The sequence below is a fragment of the Hetaerina americana genome, unplaced genomic scaffold, assembly GCF_022747635.1.
Source record: "Hetaerina americana unplaced genomic scaffold, ioHetAmer1.1.p SCAF_5, whole genome shotgun sequence".
NCBI classification, from domain to species: domain Eukaryota; kingdom Metazoa; phylum Arthropoda; class Insecta; order Odonata; family Calopterygidae; genus Hetaerina; species Hetaerina americana.
The window spans coordinates 74924224-74946417 of NW_027287095.1; the positions used below are offsets into that span (position 1 = coordinate 74924224).

General features: G+C 38.8%; 1 protein-coding gene and 1 non-coding gene across 2 annotated transcripts; one reads left to right on the forward strand and one right to left on the reverse strand.

Moving 5' to 3' along the window:
* Window positions 1–1286: 1286 nt before the first annotated feature.
* On the forward strand, window positions 1287–20813 carry LOC139694292 (protein yellow-like). The gene is made up of 5 exons (XM_071592762.1): window positions 1287–1404; window positions 8991–9216; window positions 13930–14395; window positions 15930–16240; window positions 19992–20813. The coding sequence occupies exons 2-5, from the start codon at window positions 9001–9003 to the stop codon at window positions 20292–20294; spliced, it is 1296 nt and encodes a 431-aa protein (XP_071448863.1). The 5' UTR covers window positions 1287–1404; window positions 8991–9000; the 3' UTR covers window positions 20295–20813.
* Window positions 18997–19068, reverse strand: TRNAW-CCA (transfer RNA tryptophan (anticodon CCA)). Its single transcript has one exon. It is a non-coding gene; the product is annotated as a tRNA-Trp (tRNA).
* Window positions 20814–22194: the final 1381 nt, after the last annotated feature.

Consider the following 22194-nt stretch of genomic DNA (forward strand, 5'->3'; position numbering starts at 1 on the left):
CAGGCTTTTGACGCATCGAACTAAGGGTATCGATACAGGAGGAATGTATTTTGAAGATAATTAAATAACTGTAATCATAGCTGCAATAAATTTTGAACTATGGAAGCAGTCCCGATACCTTTTGTACGGACCCTGTAGGAAACTAGAGAAAAACATGTGGCAACCAAAATTTTTTAACCATCTCAAAATACTAACCTAATTTCTTCCTTTCAAAGAGAAATAAAAAGGCAAGGTGTTCAAGCATGAAATAAATGCAGTAACTTCTTAGGAAAAGATTCAAGTTCCCAAGACAATTGTGCATGGAGATGGTGTGGTAGCTAATGTAATATTTTCACATCCCGGGGGTCTGGGTTCGAACCTTGGATGGGGCAGAATTATTCCAAGGTATTCAAATCCCTCCTTGTGTACCATATGGAATGCACTTCAAGTGGATGAATGCACTCCGTCCGTATGATGGGACGTTAAACAATAGACTTATTGGCACCATTTGTATAGAGTAGGCTAATGCCGATGTTAGGTTTCTCTTCTCCATTACATGAACATCCTACCGCTGTCGACCTTCCCAGCTATCCCTCGTGGCGCCAATGACCTTGATTGTCGGTCGCCTTCCATAGTAACTATTACATCTGCAACTCCTGGGGCTAATGACGCACAATGAAAAATTTTTTTGCATAAGCAGTATGTTAACATAATTTTCTCATGGAGTTATTACATCATAAACATGTAAAAGAAATCGCTAGCTAGCATGAAAAAATGAATAGATCTAAATTTGTATGACAAAGTAATCCTAACGTTTTTCATATTTCTGATATCTTATTTGCACTGAAATCTTAGCGTGAAACTTCGTTAACTGTACAATGCGAGTAAATGATGGCTATGAAAACATATTTACACACCAATGCAGTTTTTGGGAGAGGTATAGAGGTATTTTTTCGATATTCTTTGGATCAATAATCTAATATTTTTCTTACATATATCCGATTCTTACTATGAATATTTTTTTTTATCACTATACCATTCATGTGATGAGTGTTTTAAGGAGGAGTCAATATGACGAAAACGGGATGTTTTAGTTTAATTTAGATTTATTCAGTCGAACGTTTGGATCCTGCTTATTTGAGGATCTCTTCGTGAACGTAAAGAATGGGAGACGGCGTTGCTACGCAATCGTTCGAGAACAGGTGATTATTTCCAGAGCGGTCGGCATCAAGGAAGAGGGAAAGGAGTTGGCAAGGAGGGGGGGAAGGCGGTAGGAAGACGGGTCCATTCGATGGCGGGGCGGTGAACGGAGGTACACGGGCAGAATAACACTTCCTTTCGTCGAGAAAGCAGCGGTCAGCGGCGAAGGAGACTTCCTCTCCTCCCCTGGTGCTTCTTGGCTATTGGATCGAAGAATCTCGTCAGGTTAGTGGTCCGCTCGTATAGAATCTCGCTCGCGAATTAAATGAAATGCCAGCAAAATTCTAGAACGGCAACAGCTGTCTCGAGTGGCCTATTAAGTTTTGTTTCATAGGGCCTTGTGTTTACCAGAAAGAAAATTTGACCCATGCCCTCGTTAAATTCTCGCATTGGAGGCTTTTGCTCACAGCCGACGATTAAGTGCAGGTGTATTTTGATGCACATAAGCCAATCGAAGTCCTACCAGGTATCCTTGCGACACTGAGGGAAACATTATTTCACACCCCGATAGGAAATATTTAGAGGTCTCAAATACTTAACATATCGTTAAAAGGTGAATTATTTTGCCCATTTCCGCCACATTTCGTATGATTTTAGTCTCCCATTCCTTGAAATCTCAACCATTCAGCTGGAACCGCACTCAGTGAAGTTGGGCCTCTGTTCGAACGTTTGGTGGCATTTTCTGTTTCAAAACTGTACACATTAACGGATAAATCAAAGTTGCCCATCCATATTCGTATTTCTCCCCAGTATCTCGCTTACGAGAGTATTTCCATTATTCTCTTGTTTTATTTTGCGATATGATAGATAGATGGAGGTCCTTATTTGGGCGAAATCGAGACCAAATAGTCCCTTCTTCCATTCAACCCATTGTCGTATACATACTATGTTAGGTATAAAATTTATCATTACATGCACATAAATATATATAGTCAGACATACATTATGCACAGATTTGCACATCGAAAAAATAAATATATACACGTCCATATGTACACCCATATACGCATACATATACATGTATAAATCAAGTGTACTCCTAAGCATACACACACACTCAAGGTAAATTACAGTGAAAAAAGAGAACAATAAAATTGGGAAAGTCTAAGTAAAGAATGAGTTTTGTGGGAAAAGCTAGGGAGAGCGTGGCATTGCTCACCTAGTAAAACCCACGCAGGAAAACACCCACGGAAAGAAGGGAGGTGTGAAAAACCTGCAAAAACCCTATGAATTAGAGGAAAGATACACATACATTGTAACAATTTAATTAATAAATAATTAATTAATCAGCGGAGCTCTCTTAACTAAACTATGGCTTTCGGAGTGATGCCATTCATTATTACAGTCGTTTGTTTGATATAAAAAACTGGCAAATGCTATCACAATTTCTTTGGCCATCTTCATATTTTTATCTCTTCTGGTTTGTTGCGATAGTAATACTCTTTTACTAGCCTCAGTTTTGCTCCATCCCGATTCCCACGTTAGCAGATTATTTTTTGGTATCGCCCACCTTCCTTTATTTTCTTTCAAGCTCTTATCTTCTCATTTTTTGGCTAGCAATACCCTTCGTGCTTACCCACCACTTTCCCTTTCCCTTACCTAGAGTTATCCCTCAAGCGTCGACATTAATCATTAACTAGAGTGAAACTAGTGTCTTGACGGGCAGCTCTCATCGTATATCGCCCTCTTCTCAGAGCAGGTGAAATGGATATACATTATCATTTAACTTTTTTGATGCACTCCTATCTTCTAAAATCGCCAATTACCGCTTAACTTGTCCCGCATACTATTTTAATAGGGTGGTCGTGTAAGCGTGACATCGATGGGAAGGTAGGTGGGGGGCTGAGCTAATTAGTTTTTTTCAATATACATACGGGTCCAAAGTTGAGAGGGAACTTATAACGGAGGAGGCATTTAAGTTCACGTATTTGATGAGGGAGGGAAAAGGAAGAGGTCAGTTAACGTGGCGGGGAGGTGTGGGTTTTACAAGGATTTAATAACAACAATAAAGGCAATACTTCTTCAAGAAACCTACGCAATCTCGCAGAGGCATATAAGTAAGACAAAAATAACACGCCTCAGAATCTTAAGGAATAAAATATCGAGGGGGGTATACACACGAAGGTTAATGGACAAATGAGAGAAACCCAAGCAAGAAAAGAATTACATTTTGACCTCTACAGTATTTCACAAAACTGGTAAATAGAAAGAACTTGCTTTTAAATTACTCACAAGAGGACATCCATGCCCAGAAACACCATTTTCCTTATTCGCAACATATAATAGGGTAATAGCAACAAAACATTGCCTAAAACGTGCAATGAAATAAAAGATAAATATTTGCGGAAACTTCCCCCATTTCAAAAAATATTTTAAATAGACAACAGCCGGTCGCTAACTTCTTACCAGAACGGAATACAGCGATAAACATAAAAAAGCAGCAAAGATCACAAGCCAAGAAAAATCATCCAAACATTTGATTATTACAACTCATCATATTATGCACACCTGAGAACATAATCGAAAGGCAGGAATTCAGACTTTTTAAGGACATAATTTTACACGACGACGAATGAATTACAAGTAGCGATCGGATATTGCATACAATATATATGTCTGAAATGATAGGTGAAACAATCGTAATGGACATCGCAGAGGCATTGTTATGGGATGAGAATCAGTAAAAAATAAACAAAGGGTTATGGGATTTTCCAGAAAGAGAACGGCTGGGGTTAACGTTAAAATAGGAGGGTAAAAACTAAAGCAGGTGGATTAGTTTACGTATCTCGGAAGTGTTTTGGATCAAAATAGACAAATTAGTGGGGACGTAGAAGGGACGGAGAAGAATAGCACTAGCCAAAGAGACGAGGAGGGAGTTGATGACAGGGACGTTGGATAAGGGTGTTAAGAAAAGGCTCGTCGAAACTTTGATATGGAACGTAGCTATGTACGGCGCGGAAACGTGGTCATTGAAGCAGGAGGATAGACGTAGATTGGAGGCTTTTGAAATGTGGGTGTGGAGGAGAATGGAGAAGGTGAAATGGACCGAGAAGAAAACAAACGAGGAAGTGCTAGGCATGGTGGGCGAGGAGAGGGGTTTGTTGGGAGTAATCCTATGGTGACAGGAAAAAAGGATGAAAAGCAAAGCGATCGGCAGTGAGATGTTGAAGACTGTAATAGAGGGGAGAATGTTGGGCAAATGAGGAAAGGGCAGGAATAAAAATAGGGAGGTTGGACGGGATGAAGGTAGGAAGGAAGTACAGCGTAGCCTTTCAAATGGCGGCACTTAATCACCTCGTGAGCCTCTTCATACTTCGAGTTACTTCAATCTACGGCCTCCTGAAACAAAAAATATCAACATTAATAGCTTCAATTTACAATATTATGTCCATGAGGATGGTTTTCGGTAGTCCATGGGGAGAGCGTTGGGATACTTACCGGAGGGCCCTGGTTTAATTCCTGGGTAATGCTGGCTGGCTCCACCCAAGCTGTGTGATTTTTCGGCTACCAGGTCTTCCTGATTTTGAATGAGTGAATTTCACACGCCGTCGAGCTTAGTACTGGGTAAACTCTAACATCACCTAACAAACCGAGGTTCGGGTTGAATACTTTGTTTACGGTGCATAAAGATCAATAAATGAGCAAAATAAACATCCAGATTTATATCAAATAATCACTTAAAAACGGTGACCCCACGATTTGGCAGAAATTAAGTCGAAACGATAATTTAATCGATCCGTGTAACATTGAAGTGACATATTAGCGACTGCTGCTAGTTATTCAATTTACACTGGCTGGTAGTTAGTTTTTGTGCTTTTAATCTCGTAATTATCATCGATGATAAATTATGGTGTTTACGCAGAGAAGAGCACATGTGTTTACTCACATACAGGAAATATTTCGCAATTACCGTAATCGATTCTGCGGTCGGTGCAGATGATAGAAAGAAAGAAACAAGCATGCATTGAAAGGTAACGGAATGTTGAATAGTAGAGATGAAATCAGATTTAATAAATCTAATCATGGTTACCTTATCTGATTGTAAAAAAATGTAGACACGCGGATGAAGGAGGAACCGGTAGTTTATTATGGGAGAACGGTTGGGAGCAAGAAATGGAATATACATATATATATATATATATATATATATATATATATATATATATATATATATATATATATATATATATATATATATATATATATATATATATATATATACATATATATAATTGAAGAAGACCTCTGAGAGCGCCGAAAGCTCGAACAATTTACCGTGTGAGTGTCCTTTTCAATGTTGCTATTCTATTTGTGTTTGACAGCATTGTACCATCCCATTATTGTGCCGCTCGTATGAGTTTTTCCGTACAATCGTTATTATAAGGTAATCTACCGGTTAAGGTAGGTTATTGGATGGACACAGCTACTAAATAAATATTTTGTGAATCCTAACAAAATATAAAATCCAGCATCCTACTCTACACCAGACCCCCCTTCATCTCTGAGTACTTTTTTCCTCCCTTCATCCCGTCCAACGTCCCTATCCTGTTCCTCCCTTTCCTCGTTTGCCTAACATGTTCCCCTCTATTACAGTCTTCAACATCCCACTGCCGGTCAATACCCCCTTCATCCACTTTTCCTGCCTCCACAGGATTTCTCCCAACAAACCCCTCTCTTCGCCCACCATACCAAGAACTTCCCCATTTGTTTTCTTCTCTGTCCATTTCACCTTCTCCATTCTTCTCCACACCCACATTTCAAAAGCATCCAGTCTACGTCTATCCTCCTTCTCCAATGACCACGTTTCCGCACCGTACATAGCTACGCTCTATATCAAAGTTTTGACGAGTCTTTTCTTAATATCCTTACTCAACGTCCATGTCATCAACTCCCTCCTCCTTGTGAAAGCCTCTTTGTCTATTACAATCGTTATATATATATATATATATATATATATATATATATATATATATATATATATATATATATATATATATAACGGTACAATAGAACACAAAATCAAAACAGATAACGCGTAAAAGGACAATAACATTGTAGATTGTTAGATTGTTTAAGATCAGACTCATGTCTGACCGGAAGAAAGCCTCGGAGTAGGCCGAAAGCTTGAACAATCTACAAGGTAAGTGTCCTTTTTACGTGTTATCTGTTTTATTTTGTGTTTCATTGTGCCGTTACATTTCTCTCGTGAGTGCTTATATATAAGCTTTCTTAATGGTTTTCCTAGCGGGATTTTCAGAGAAGAGTTTGAAAATATAATGGAAGGGCTCCTGTACAGGAGAGTAAACTGTCTGGGAATAGGCAAGTTTTTCGAAACCTCTGCATGAATCTGATGTCATGAGGGACGCGGGTAGCTAATCGGGAGTTGACCTCGCGGATGGAGTTATGAAAGTTACCTTTAAATTAGGGGATGATTAGAGAAGAGGTAAAAAAACATTTGTTACCCTGCCACTGTGGAATAATCGCCGATATATTGTGTTCCTTGCTTATTTTTTTATTCTTTTTAATTTAAACATTTTGCGTGATTCCACCTGCATTCAATTCGCATTTTTTCCTTTCATTCTATTTTCTTGGAACTGAAATCACAGTAGTCAACAACTTCTTTCGTGATAGTTCTGTTTGCCTCTAGCGCGAAAGTGGGCTTCGATTGAGCGTTCCAGAAAGTGGACAAAAATTAAAGGAAATGAGTAAAAATTGAAATATCGGAGACAATGAATGAAGACCCATTGAAAGGTGATACGTATAGATGAGCTCAAGGGACTCTGCAGAAATTGCATGGAGCATTTCAAGTGACGCTGCAGATAAGTCTCCGCACATTTTTTTATAACCTTAGGTGCCTTTTGCAATATTTCCTCTCCGGCTCAGCAAATTTTCTCCCGACACGAATACCAAGTTATTGACGTGTTTACCATTCATCTCCTTTGGATCGCAGCAGAGAATTACCCATTCTTTTCCGACGGAATTACCCATTCTTTTTCATTTTCTCCCAGTTATTATTATATATATCTTCATGTTTTCCTATCTGCTCATCCGGTGAAAAGTCGTAGATCTTTCATAATCCTTTGACTCAATAACAAAGCTCAACGTATAATCGGTAATGTATAACGTAATAAGACTGTGGTTTTAAAATTATCCACCTTGCCTTTTTTTTACGTAAGCATTGAATGAAAATATTAACATTAGGCATTGATTAATTTATGAATTGTGTTATCTTGTAATAGTATTCTCGAAAAAGACGGAAAGGGAAGAAATATTATTAAATATATTACTTAACTCTTACTGACAGCTGCTGACTAGACGCTACTGTTGACTAAAATGGACAATGTATTCAGTTTAGGAAACGTTCCATGGAAATGTTTCACACGTTGGTTTTTTTCATTGATTGGAGTATTCTTTATTTTAACCCAAATCAATGTCATAAAACACAGCATTTATATAAACTAAATGTTCATTCTGTATCGTATTTTCTTGCATCACGGACAAATGATAAGGGGTAATCCAACGTCTCAAGGGTGACAGTTAATATTTATGGTCCTGGAAAAATATGTGTTTGAATTATTAGAAAGCATCGTTAAAAAGTTCAGGTTGACCTTATATAGGAGAAGAGGTAAACTATGTCGTTCGGAGAGAAAAAATGAAGTTGGCAGCTGGTAAAAAAAATATTATGTTCCCACTGTTATTACGTTCGATATCCATTAAATTGCTAAAATATACGGTAAATTAACGGTATGACTCCTTAAAAAAGACAGAAAACTTTGAAATTTTTATTATCGTCGTAATTGTATGGAAATTAAGGTCCTCTTTGAAAGGAATTCCATATGGAACCAGAACGAATTTCAAAAATTCAATACTCTACTTATCTATTTATTTCGCATCATTATCTTTGGGAGTTAGTGTAGCCGTAAATAAAAACAACCTGAATAATTAATATTTATTTAAGATTTTATTGATTGACCAACATTGAAAACTCCCATTTTGATCTCTGAGCAAACTCCCTATCATATTGCTACCAGCTAATTAGTAGGATAATAACAAAAATAGGTATTTATTAAATTTTCTTGTCTTCCTTTGAAACATTTTAGGCGCTTACACTGGAGTCTTGGGGAAATTTCATCAGCATTACGGATAGAAAAAAAATATCATTGGAAGGGCGAAGAAACACTTATTTACTCCGTTAAGGGAGCACATTTTAATTTATCTATTGTAATTGAATCCGGTAAAAATGACAGCTATAATTTTGGATTTTACCATTTGAATCCTTATAATAAAATAGACCGGTAGTTAGGAAGGAAAATACTGTTGAGAGCAAAGACCCCACAGGCCCTCACCCTTGCAGATATAATTGAAATTACTCACCAATATGAATAGGGAATTTGGAAACTTTCCACTTGTCACCTGGTTCAATATACTTAGTTCACTTATACTTAGTAATCTCAGCTACTGCTCAGTTTTACGTAGTAATAATGCGAATAATGTGCTCAGTTATAGTTAGTAATGTTGCGGAATAAATCATTACTTGCAAAATGCAAAAAATACAACACATTCACTTAGACTCTGACCACATTTAACCCTGGTGAACAAAAAGATTCAAACTCAGATCAGTGAAATTTGTAAATACATTCGCTGCTTTATTTTCCCATGTTTCATGATTCGAGCATTTCAAAAAGTGACATTGGCACTGTATTCCCTTCAGAGTGAAGATTATTATCCCATTATTCCTTGGATAGAAATCGGGAGAATGGAGTGGTGCTGAATTTCTCACCGTGTTTCTCTTTCCATGATATTTGTGACAGATTAATTAAAATGGACCACTGCACCACGTTGACGTGGAGCTTGGCCCTTGTCTTGGCTCTGGCAACGACCGGTTCCTGGAGAAACTTTGTTGAAACAGCCGAGACGGGAAAAGGTAGCCTGGAGGAACTCTACGGCTGGAAGGTGTTGGACTACGCATGGCCATCTGAAGAATCCAGAGATGGTGCCATCGCCCGAGGAGACTACATTCCCAAGAACAATATCATAGTGAGTATGGAGAATTCGATTTCGCAACTCCGGTCTTCCTCCCTGGGGTCCACAGTCTTGGGTCTTCAAGGAATAGCACACTCATTTCACTTGATGAAACTAAACAACGAATAGCGTGTTGACTATCAATGATTCATTATTCAGGGTAATGTTTCACCTTCAATGACCTTAGCAAAGAGGGGAGAGGATTGGAGACTAGCTTTGACGCTGTTAGGTACGTATTCCTTCAGTTCTGCTGATGAATTTCCGTCCCCCGGTTCAACCGGTTTTCTCATCTGGTTTACACCGGATGAACGAGGTATGCGTATTATCCACTTCCATATGAATCTCCCCGAAGATTTGTTTTCATGTTGAACCCACCGTTAGAAGTTATACACTCGTGTTAGGGCTCCCACTGCCATTTCAACACATTAAATTTTTGATGATTTGTCTAAGGGCATCACAGGCCATATGATCCCTTGTCCCTCCGTTCATCAGCTGAACTCTTTACCCACCAATGTGATATTTCCTTACTGCATTCGGATAAAGTTTTTCTGAATTAGAATGAATTTAACCATGATATTCCATGAATACTATGGATACTATGAATTTTTAATGCTAATGGATGATATCAGATTTGGTAAGATGGCCTAATTCTGTTTCGTTGAGTTGAGAAAGCCGTCCCTTTGATGAGGTTTCGTAATAAGAGTTAGACAGAGATTAGAGGATTTATAACGATTCAGTTAACTCATATAATAGATTACTCATTTTTAACACACAGACCCTGAAATGTATGTAACTGATTAGGAATATGGCTCGAAACTCACAAAAGTAGTATTTGTTGTTTATTATTAATGGCCAGAGAATAGGATGATATTAACATTTTTGAAAAATAGTTTTAGCTATAGGGCGATTATATGTCAAACCATGCCTCAACTTCCCTTCCTCCGTTGATACTAAACCATACCGTACAAATTGCCTGGTCAAATTTTCCATTCAACCAACTTGTGATATGACAAATATTTAGAAGGATTCCAAAGAAACTGGACAACACTAACTTTTAACGGAGTCATCCACTAATGTGCATTTCAATGCAACAATTTCAGAATGAACAAATCATTTGCCTTGATTGGGATTCGAACCCGGATCCCTCAATTTCTATCTATCATCCTATTATGGAACGTTATCTGGGGGAGAAGAATCGACAAGTGGCATTAAGAAGTGCCGCTTAAGTAATGCGCAACTCTGAATGCAAAAGGAAATCCTTAGGAAGTCGGAGGATCACTTTCCGTCGAGACATGAAAATTTGATAAATTTATTGGCATTTTCACAAGCTCAGCGGCACTGGCGTTACGGCAGCGGTAACTGAGGTAGGTACTGAGTGGTATTGAAGGCCACGTCATCAAGGAATACCACCGACACAATGACGAAGGTTGTCCAACCGCACGACCTTGACCGATTTCCTTACAGAGAGTCAGAAGCGGCGTAATTGCCGTATAACGTAACTCCCTGCTGCGTTACAGGTGGGCTCTACTTCTTAGCATTTAATGATCTGACGGAGTTATGAAGCCCAGTACATGCTCGCGGGAGCGTTTAACCCCTCGATATATTCGCCCGATAAACTTTCGTGGACTCAGAAAACCCGTAAGGTGAACCAATGAATCTAACCTTAACGTGCGGGGGGCGGACATATATTACTTAGACACGGTTCCCTCACCACTGACAAACACCGTTTCGAGAAGACTGAAGTTATTTTTAATTTAGAGGCGATTTGGGCTCTTGAAACTCATGGGAGAGATTCCATGAGGGTTTCTTGACCTTAACCGTTTCATCAAATTACGCATAGTGTCACTCTCGAGAATGGCACGCGGATATTCCGTCCTTAGCGTCGCTTACGCACCAAGTTGAGAGAGACGTGATCAATCAAATGGTTAAAATATTCCTAGTGCAAACTATTGGGCAATCGATCAAGATTTCATCAATAGTCCCCAAGACTACTTGGATTTAAAATCATTTTGTCTAATGCCAAGGGTCAATATTAAGTTTCAAAACAATTCCACCCAAGGGTCATTTTGTCCTTAGTTTCCCAAGACCTTTTTGGGCAGTCTCCCTTTCCATAGGGTATGGAACTATGCAGTAAATACTGGAATTTGGAGGCTGAAAAAATCTAATAAATGCCACGAGTTAATTACTTAAATATAATTACATAAACTGTCCAGCAGAACCATCGGGAAAAATAACCACAAATGGTCATACAATGAGAAAATAATGTATCTTATCGAGCTTCGGAGGTAGAAAAGAGAACAGTGAAATAAATAACCGAAATTCAGCACTCATTATGCGTCAATAAACTTGTATCGTCCTGTCTTCGAATGAGGCGATTTATCTACTCTTCTTTTCCGACCATTCTCTTCCGCCTTCTCCTTAAAACATTTCACATAGGCATGCACATTTCAATCGTGGCGAATGAAATTCGTTACTCTTCAAAATTTTAATTTTTAAAAATCTTCTCTTCATGCTTATATTAATTGTGCAGATTTACAAATAATATTTATTTCATTTATATAAAACACAGGCTGTAAAATTGCCATTTATATATAGAACCAGCGTATACCTTTGCTTCTTAGTTTCTAAAATGTAGGTTAAAGGGAGAGCTATTAGGAACTTTCTAAATCTTTTTTGAATTTTATGAACCATGGATTACCGTGTCGATGTGCCTGATGAAGTCGTGTCTCAAAGAAACTAGGGTTGTAGAAAACTAAAAATGCTGCTGAAGAGCAAATTAGTTTTTTGCCTATTTAACATGAAGCTATTACGCCAAGTGAGACCAGATACCGTTAACTTGACTGAGGTCTTTAACCTGAATTTCTTAGGTCATCAATCGGGTTGATAAGTCGACGGCGTGTTCGACTTATCAACTTAAAAGGTTTGACTCCATTATCTTATTTTTTCCTGCGGAAAGCCTCGGGTGGAATATCAAGCATCAGAACTAACCAAGGACGTCAAAAGTTTCAAATTATATCGCTACCATAAAATATTTTTGTATTATGCCACAAAATTATTTTTTTAAATACTCCGACAAGAAAATGACGTAACGGTAAAGTGACTGCTCATTAACTATGTGAAATTCGTTATCCTGTGATTCCAGCGTGATTGAAGCCCACTGACTGAATTTTCCAAAAATTATCCAAAAAACATATGATATTCCATCTCATGAGTTCCATAATACCATTGGAATTTAATGCACGGTTATGTGCGTTATACTATATTATAGAGAGCTGAGGGGGTAATTTTGGTCGCAAGTATTTCAAGATATGATTTGATCACCTTACTTATAACTGATTAAAATATAAAACCATGAGTACAGGAAACGTTTCCCATAAATACACATGAAGTTGATTTGTAGGCCATGAATAAACAGAGCTCCGGTACAGAATGAAAAATTTGCTGTCGACGTCCTGGAGCGTCAGTATTTTGCATGTTGTACCGCATAACGGTGAGACGCTGGCCACGGTGGAAGAAAGGATGCTAGCGTGTTTAGAAGAAGGAAAGCGGGCATGAGGCAGAGGCTTCATAATATAGCGGCTTTGTATGATCTTGTGACCCGCTGGCAAAACCTTCCCAAAACTACTAGGTACAGTGCTATAACCATTATCGAAGAATGAGGCACGTGGACGGCTGGCATCAATAGCTGTTACTTACAACCTTATGTACATAAGTATATTTATATGCAGAATAATTATATCCAGACGTCATGTTTGTTTCTTTGGTTATAATTAATTAAAATGTGATATTTTCCACACATTGCATTGGTATTTTGCGAAATGTAGAAGTTTGGGGCCACATTACCGTTTATTTTTCTCTGCAAGTTGTATGCTTTAGGTTTGCAAACTTAGGAGAAAACTGTTGTCATTTGGTTGGATGAATTCGCTAACTTTCTATGGAGAGAATAGAAGCAATGTATATTGTTAGAAGGCATAGTACAAAGATTAAAGAAGACGGTGAAATTCGCTTGCGTGTATATCATAGCGGGAGAAAATTGATAATCTTCTAGTTAACCTCTCTTAATGCCGTCTTCATTTTGTCTAATAGTGTTCTTATTACCCTATAGTCCTATCATATTTCGGCATGAATATTTATTTGAATGTGAATAAATCCATATATAAGCAAATATTCATGCTAAATTACATCCTCAGAAATTCAACTTGAAAGGCTCTACAAATTCTTTATCCCATATTTCTGGTACAATCGAATAGTTCTTCAAGTATTTTATTTGTTCATATCACCTTGCTCGTTTTCATGCTTAATAGAATATCCTCTCTCTTACCTGGCATCCAATATGTCTGGAACTAAGCTATCCCCATCGATGTCACATTCTCTTTCTACATTTAAATATATCGGCCCAACTTATTTGCCATGAAGTTTTTCTGCGCATTCCATCCATGATGGGGAACATCTCCTGGAATGATTGACATACGTCACGTCATGCCACCCATATGACGAAGGTCTTCACTTTCTTAATTTATAAAATTCACTCCGGGCATAAATATATTTATAGAACATCGCTAATTATTCTGCAATAATGGAATTCATTGATAAAAATGTGGTTAATCAATGCAAAGCATAACTAAGGCTACGTGCGAACAAAAATTCAGAAACAACAAATATTTAATATTCACAAAACCGTCCTTTGAAAGTAAGTAACATCACGTTGATGAAATAATTCGTTTTCAGGTTGGTATTAAGGCATGGAAGGAACGTTTGTTCATCTCCGTGCCGCGGTGGCATCCGGGTGTACCTTCGACTCTCAACTGGGTCCCTTACAACTTCAGCGAGGGCTTCGGAGGATCCCCTCGCTCGACCCCTCTGAATCCTTTCCCCAGCTGGGAGATGCAAGAGGCTGGTAACTGCTCGGCCATCCAGTTTGTGCAGAGTATGGAAATCGACCCACTGGGACGCATGTGGGTCCTAGATGTGGGGCGGAGGAAAATCTTCACGGATACCCCAGACAACCGGTGCCCGCCGAAGCTGGTGCTCCTGGATCTCAAACAAGACAACCGCGTGCTGCACACCTTCGTTTTCCCGGACGATGTGGCCTCCCACACGCACAGCTTTCTCAACGACTTGGTGGTTGACGTGAGCGGAGGAGGGGATGGCTCCGATTGGTACGCGTACATTTCAGATGCCAGAGGACCTCCAGGTGAGAAAACAAATAAAAGACAATGAGATTCTTGAATAACTTCTTCTCCATTAAACGTATTGTCCACCATGAGGTGATTCGGCTCGACTTGTGTCGTGCGAGAACTCAATCCTTTCTCCCTTAGGTGCACATGATGACGGGATGCGCTAAAAATACCTTTTATTCCAAATTTATGGGATTGGTGAAAATCCTAAGTTCTTGCATTCATTTTCGAAGGGTAAACGAATTTTCCATTGGTTACACAATTTTACAGGGAAAAATTAAGTAAAATAGGATTATATCTCTGTTAATATAATTTAAATGAATGAATCCTTATTTAAATAAAATAACGACCGAGGGAGAAAGGAAATATATACAAAATGCATGAAAATATTTTTTCAATTTGAAAATGGAATATTTTTGGGAAATGCTAGTGGAAACTATATGGACAATTTTTTCCAAGATTATTCGGGTCTCCCACCGGGTCAACGTTCGTAGGGTTGCCGACGTTTCGATGGCCGAGTCGTCCATCGTCTTCAGGGCATGAAGACGATGGACGACTCGGCCATCGAAACGTCGGCAACCCTACGAACGTGGACCCGGTGGGAGACCCGAATAATCTTGGAAAACATTATTCGCCGGGAAAGTACCAGATCATTCTATATGGACAATTGTTTTTACTACTGCGGTATCAAGGATTGGTTTGGAGTTTATCAACTTCCTGAGATGAGTGGGAAAGAAACGGAAACTACTCGTAGTTGGGGTTTTGAATACTTTATGCCTTTTACAATGACATTTCTAATGTGCAGCGAAAAACGTAGTAACATATTTGCTGCAACTTTACAATTCTGATTGAATACTAGCTAGAACATGGCATAAGGGAGTGTCGGCACAGTGTCTGATTTTGTCTACATAGTTTAATGTTTTCGCCGTTGACATGAGTAAATTGAGTGAGTAAGTATAATTGAGTAAGCAAGCATGAGTAAATTGACCAAAATATCATTCTTGATGGAAACGAGCTCTTTGAAAAAGAGTCGAAAAAACGAGAAAAGCACATTAGAACTGAAACTGCATATGTAAGAGTACCCTCTCGGATGGCGATATATAGTATACATGAAACATTCCGATCCAAAGCATCGACGGAGTTATAGGATAGACCAGCAAAGTGTCTTTTCTCTTACAACTAAACCCAATATTTCAAATATATAATAAGAAATCCAAATAATCGAGAGGCGTTTATTTTTTTATTTTTAATCCATTTTGTCAAATCGTAAATTATTTAGTATCGATGCGTTTATTACATTACGTTGTTATATCTTATTGTGATTGCATTAAGGCATTCAGTATTTATCTTTTCTTTTATACTAGTGGCTTGTACTAGTCAAATAAATTGCACTTTCATCCTTCTTACTCAAAGTTTCGACATTCCTATCCCTGGAATGTCTCCAACCAAGCAATAGGGATTGAGAGTTTCATAGGATCATGTTGGATCCCTAAATTGTTGAAACTCCTCCAAAAACGATGATCGCTTTCACCCCTTTTTGTCTTCCCAAAGATTCCGGAGGAGGCATTGTGGTTTATCACCTGGGAACCGACCGGGCGTGGCGAGTATACGACAAGGCTTCGATGAACGTGGAAACCGGAGCCGGGTCCGAAGCGGTCGTCGGGGGAAAAATGACTAAACTGAGGGCAAACGTGGATGGCATTGGACTGGCACCCTTGGCTGAGGGGGCTGACCAAGTCTTCTACGCTCCCCTAGGGAGTTTCAACCTGTACTCTCTCCCCACATCTCTCCTCCGAAATCCGCCGGCCGACCCCTCGGAGGTGACGAGGGCGGTGGTGAACTTGGGTCGTCGGACTTCTCAGGTGAGCAATGAGCGATGTCGGCCAGGTGGAGATAGAGACACTGGAGAAAGAAAATTATAACCCCCCCTAACGACTGGTAAGTATCTCTTGTGCAGTAAGGTTTTGATAACAAAATATGACGCACCATCAGATAGGTCGACGGTTAGTAGCCAGAGGAAAGGTAGTCCACGCAGCGTCTGTTCCTCAGTGAGCCGGCTGCAAAGGCGTCGGACCCCAGTGAGGCGGCCATTGAGTGATAGTATCAAATCCAAAACGCTATTGAAGAAGGCAACGGGAAACTACTTCAGTCATAATTCCTAAGAATTTAATGATTGACAGTATAGACATGGACAAGTAACGGATTGAATATTACTAGTAGAGATAAAAGCAGAACCGACGAACTTGGTCATTATTCAGGTAAACATGTCACCAAGGAATCATAAGGAGGAAGGAGTCGATAGGATATACGATTAGTTAGAGGGCATAAACGCGTGTTTTCCTGCAGGGAAACATTTGATAGTGATGGGGGATTAGAATGCGTCGGTAGGCGAAGGAAGTGATGATGATGAGGTGGGTAACTACGGTTTAGGTACAAGGAATGACCGCGGGGAGAATGCAATTGAATTCTACAGGAGACAGGGGTTAGTCACCACCAACACTTGGTTTAGACAACACAAAAGGCGCAAGTATGCTTGGAAAATTCCTGGTGACTCAGAAAAGTATCAGATTATATGATGGTTAGGCACATTTTTGGATCTGTATGATGAATTCAGTTTCCTGGGAGCGGACCATAATATAGTTAACGAAAGTGTCATCAATTTCTCTTCTAATTAATTATTTCAATTCATTTCAAATACAATTTCATAGACTATGTTAATAAAGCCTTTAAGCTTGTCTCTAATATTAAATGGATTTTGCGTAAAAAATATAATCTTTATTCCTTAAGTTAAAAAGTAATTCCTTAGTGATACCTTTAACCGCACATATGTGTTCTCATATAGTCACGGACTATATAAAATTCATCAAATTCAACTTCGGACTCCTCAAGAAAATTACTGTGCTGGGAAGCACTCAAACTTGTTTTGCTCTGTCTGTTTTTCCAATATTTTACTTTTCCAGATAAGACTAAAAATTCAACTCTTTCTTGAAATGTGTTGATTTCTTTTCCTTGTATACCCGAAGATAAGTTATTTTGTTTTCTTATTATATTAGCAAATTACGCAAGTCAAGAGAGCCAAGTCTTATTATTCAGTTTGTCTGATAATTCAAACCCGTGGTCGGGTTTGAAATACGCCAACGGTTCTTCCCGAAGTTTAAAATTTGCTCACTATCATTACCTCGTGATAACGGCTAAACTTCTCTATGCAGAAGCAAGGTGGTGTAAAGACTACCCATATTTTCATGCAAGGATTAGAAACTATATGATTGCAATGACCTGCTTTCAATAAAATTAAAAACCTTCATTGCTATGCCTAAAATAGAATTCAGTGGAACCGTGAGTATCTTTGTTACTATTGTGCACCTATGAATAATCAGTGAATACTATTACAATTTGGTTCAACATTTTTTATCCGTGCTACAGCGCCACCCGTTTTTCCTCTCGCCACTTTTGCACCATCATTGCAAACTTCGATTTATTTTCCCAAGCTAATTCCATGTAATAAAATTATCCATGCGAGTAAATATATTCTCCCCCGTCCCATTAATTTCACATAATCACAAATAAAACAAATCTCTCTGCAACATTTTTCTTGAAATAATATCTAACAAAAACAGTTGAAATCGCAAATCCAAAAACGTCTATTGACACATCTAATTGCAATGCATAAGTATCACGTGCACATAATGGTAACTTGATTTCCCTTTGGCAATATCACCTAGTTCCAACTTGTTTCACACGCTCTTAACCAAATGCGCATTAAACAATATCTTCTGAAAGTATTTAAAGTGATTCATCAATAACATTTAGCTCCCCCGAGAGAGCAAGTCAATCTTTATAGAACCCTTCCGTAGCCATCTGTCTTGAATTTTTGCAACCTAAAACTTTGGGAAGCTTTATGGCTTTCAAGTATTCTTAGAAAAAAAAGAAATACATTTTTCCTTAATATGTCGGGTGATTTTTTCCAAACTTTTCCGCAGTTTCGCTGGTACTAAGCAGCTATTTGCCAAACTTTTCTATAAGGCAAGTAAGTAAGCCCCGTCTGGAGCTTCTACCTCACCAGTATTTGTAAATCCAAACGACAATTAACCGATATCATGTTTACGCTTTTTCGTTGACAAGTGCCTGGATTCAGGTGCTGTCAACATTAGGAAATCAGGTGGTACGGAACAGGAAGTTGATGTCATAGGGGATTCCGGAATACAGGTATGTAACTGAATCTATAGATTCTGCGGTATTACTGGCAACGTCAGTAAGCTGTCGACAATGAATATTGCCGGCTGTTTGTATTGATTATTCTTCAACATTGATGAAAATATTTTAAATGAGATGGCTATCGACGTGGGAATAAGCAGATCTTATTATGAACCGTTTCATACAACGATACAAAAACAAACGGATCCGGATTCTTTCGAGAAACAATATATTTGCCAAAAACTTTTATTTACTTAACGGCTTTATCGGGATTATACAGTCCTTCCACCTAACACCTAAATATGACATAGAAGACAATTACAAACATGCATATCCTAAGTGGAGGAAAACCACCTGGGCAGGAATGGAACCCGCGACCTCTTGAGTGGGCAAGCGAGGATTCCACTTTGAGCAGCAAAAATATTGACCCCGACGTGATTTGAACACGCAACCTTCTGATCTGGAGTCAGACGCGCTACCGTTGCGCCACGGAGTCTTGTAAAGTACCGAGTATTTAGGAAGTACAGGTGCAATAATCTGTCAATCAAGGTAAAGGCTAAGGAAATCTTACGAAACTATGACATGTAAAAAGTTTTTCAGAGTACTCTTCCCCTTCCGATCTCACCCGATGGAAATTATTTCTGGATGAGTTCCAACTCCTTAATATTTGAAGCAATACGAAGTTTAATTGTCAACAGCCCTATTTAACAAAGAGTCATCGGACAGGATGCGGTTACGGTGTAAATGGACAATGGATGTTGACGCGTAAGGATGTCGACGTCGACATATGTGTCGACCTCTACACTGTCGACATTTGCGATACCGACATGGATATACTTTTTTTATTCAGTCAACATCAATATATTGAGTAAGGTAACATTGCACTGATGTCATGTCGCGGCATAAAAAAAGCCATTGTCGCCTATAAAATTACATAGGCCTCGGCTGACGATGTTTTCAGGTGAAAGAAACATTCCGATGCAGCGTATTGATCCTCGCGTGTTAGCTCCATCGTTTCATTATGAGAACTGAAAATTTTTCATTTGCCAGCGGCTGCCAATTACAAAATTTTAGCGGAGTAAAATCAATGAAGCATGTAACACATTCAAATTATATATTAAGATAATAATACGGTATAAAATTAAAACATTTCATAATAAATTATTAAGATATAAACGTATGATCGCTCTTATACTGAACAGTTCCCCCTATTCCTGTACATGATAATGTTGGATAGAGTCAAGCTGAACAGTTTCTCATATGGTACATATTTTAGCAAGCAAGAAAAATGGAGCTGATTTCGTCGATGCTTGTTTTAAACACATGCACCCACTTTTAAATTTGAGGTGTCAAAATTATTGCAAGGATCTGGAAATTAATGAGATACTAATTTATGGCTCTTGTCATTTTTATCAATAGGGTGATGGAATGGCACTCGACAGTACCGGTGCAATGTATTTTGGACTTCTTGGACAAGATGGCATTGGTCGGTGGCCTGGTGAAGCTCGGATCAAACAAGGAAATCCCTCTGAAGCAGAGGCTTTGGCTCTGGATCCCATTCGCCTTCAATGGGTGGACAGTTTTGGTTTCGACAATATTAATAAATATCTGTTAACTTTATCAAACAGAATTCAAATTCTTTTAGAACATAACGCGGATGAAGTGAATTTTCGATTGTTCAGGATTAAAATCAATGCTAAATCCTACATGTACCCTAACTGAACATTGAATATTTCAATCCCAATTATCCTTAGCTAATGATTTGTGTTTTGCTGAAGGGGAAAATCTTCCATTGCTTTAGCAATATTTTATGTACATTAAATGTGCAGTGTAGGTATGAGTATCATTACTTTCCGATTAATATTGCAATGTTTTATTTATGGTTGTGTATATACCCTATGGCAGTCTCTCGAACCGGAGGAATAATTCAGAAATATATACTAACATTTTTAAAATGTTGAGCATTACCTAATACTTTGTGGTAGATGTTAGATTGCTATTTTGATGTATTTCATTGTATTCCTTAACATATATTCCAACTTGGTAATTGCTCTGGTAAGGTATTTTGACGTATTCGTTTTACACGAAATATGTAGGTTTTTATATCGTCAATCTAAATAAATTCATTGGTACTTTGCTATATATAGTTCATGGATAAAAACAAAATTCCCCTTAACCCATTCCCATCCATTTTCTTCAATAAATGTTTTATTTAAACTTTAATTTACGCGATGTAGACAAATAATAAGGCTACAAATAAATATGCTAATGAGATTTGATGTTACTAACGCAACAGACCAAAAAATAATTCTGTTATTTATCATTTTGAAATTATCTGGCTTTAGGATATTAATTGAAATTAGACCAATTGGAATTTCGATGAACACCTCAGAATAAGCCCCGGGTTCTAATCCCCCATCACTTTCAAATATTTACCTCCAGGAATACGGGAGATTATGTCCTCTAACTAATCTTACATTGACTATTCCCTATTGACTTCTTCCTCCCTAAGATCGCTTGATAATAATAATAAACAATTTTTATTGCTCTGGGAGCAAAGTCCCTTGGAGCAGAATACATGTTACATGAGGTTTTGAAACCTATGGAGTGAAACAGGTTTACATAATGCATAGAATAAGGTAATTAAACCAGTCACAAAACACAATTTAACATCATTTGAACGAAACCTATAGTAAAATACATACATACAAATACAAAGAACAATAGTTAAATATTTAGCCTGATAGAACAGTAATACAGGATGCACCCAAAACTGGTGGGACTGATTTTCTCTGGCGCGAACGGAGCGGTGGAGGGGGGTCTGCCTGGCAGGGTAAGGTGGAGGGGGCTCTTAGCAACAGACCAACACCAACCTCAGTCGCCTGCGGACTGTCGTTGAGTGAGGACACCGTTTTTGGTGAAGCAAGTTTTTTGTCCGCGTCGAAAAACAAAATGAATCTGAATTTAGAGCAACGTTATTCCGTTAAGTTTTGTGCGGAACTCGGGAAGACGGCAACTGAGACCCTCGATATGATCAAGCAGGCTTATGGGGACACTGCCTTAAGTCGTTCCACAGTATTTGAGTGGCCCAAGTTGTTCAAAGAGGGTAGGGAGCTCGTTGAAGACGACCATCGCTCCGGACGGCCGTCGACGGCAAAAACCGACACGAATGTGGACAGAGTGAGGACACTGCTGAACACAGACCGACGCTTGACCAGTGAAGAAATTGCAGACCAGTTGGGTCTGTCTGCATCCAACGTCCAACGCATTATTTCACAGGATTTGGCCATGCGCAAGGTGTGCGCCAAGATGGTGCCGAAAATTCTGCCGTGGCGCGCTCGTCGTCAGACAGCTCCTGGCCAAATACGGCGTTGCCACGTTGCCGCAACCGCCCTATTCTCCCGATCTGGCACCACCGGACTTCTTCTTCTTCCCCATGATGAAAAGACAGATCAAGGGACGACGTTTTGACTCGATAAAGGCCGTTCAAGAGGCTTCAACGAGGGTCATCAACGGCATCCCCAAAGAAAATTTCCAGCGGGCGTACGGGGAATGGGGGCAACCATATGATAAGTGTGTAGCAGCTCAAGGAGCATACTTTGAAGATTATTAAGTCGATGTA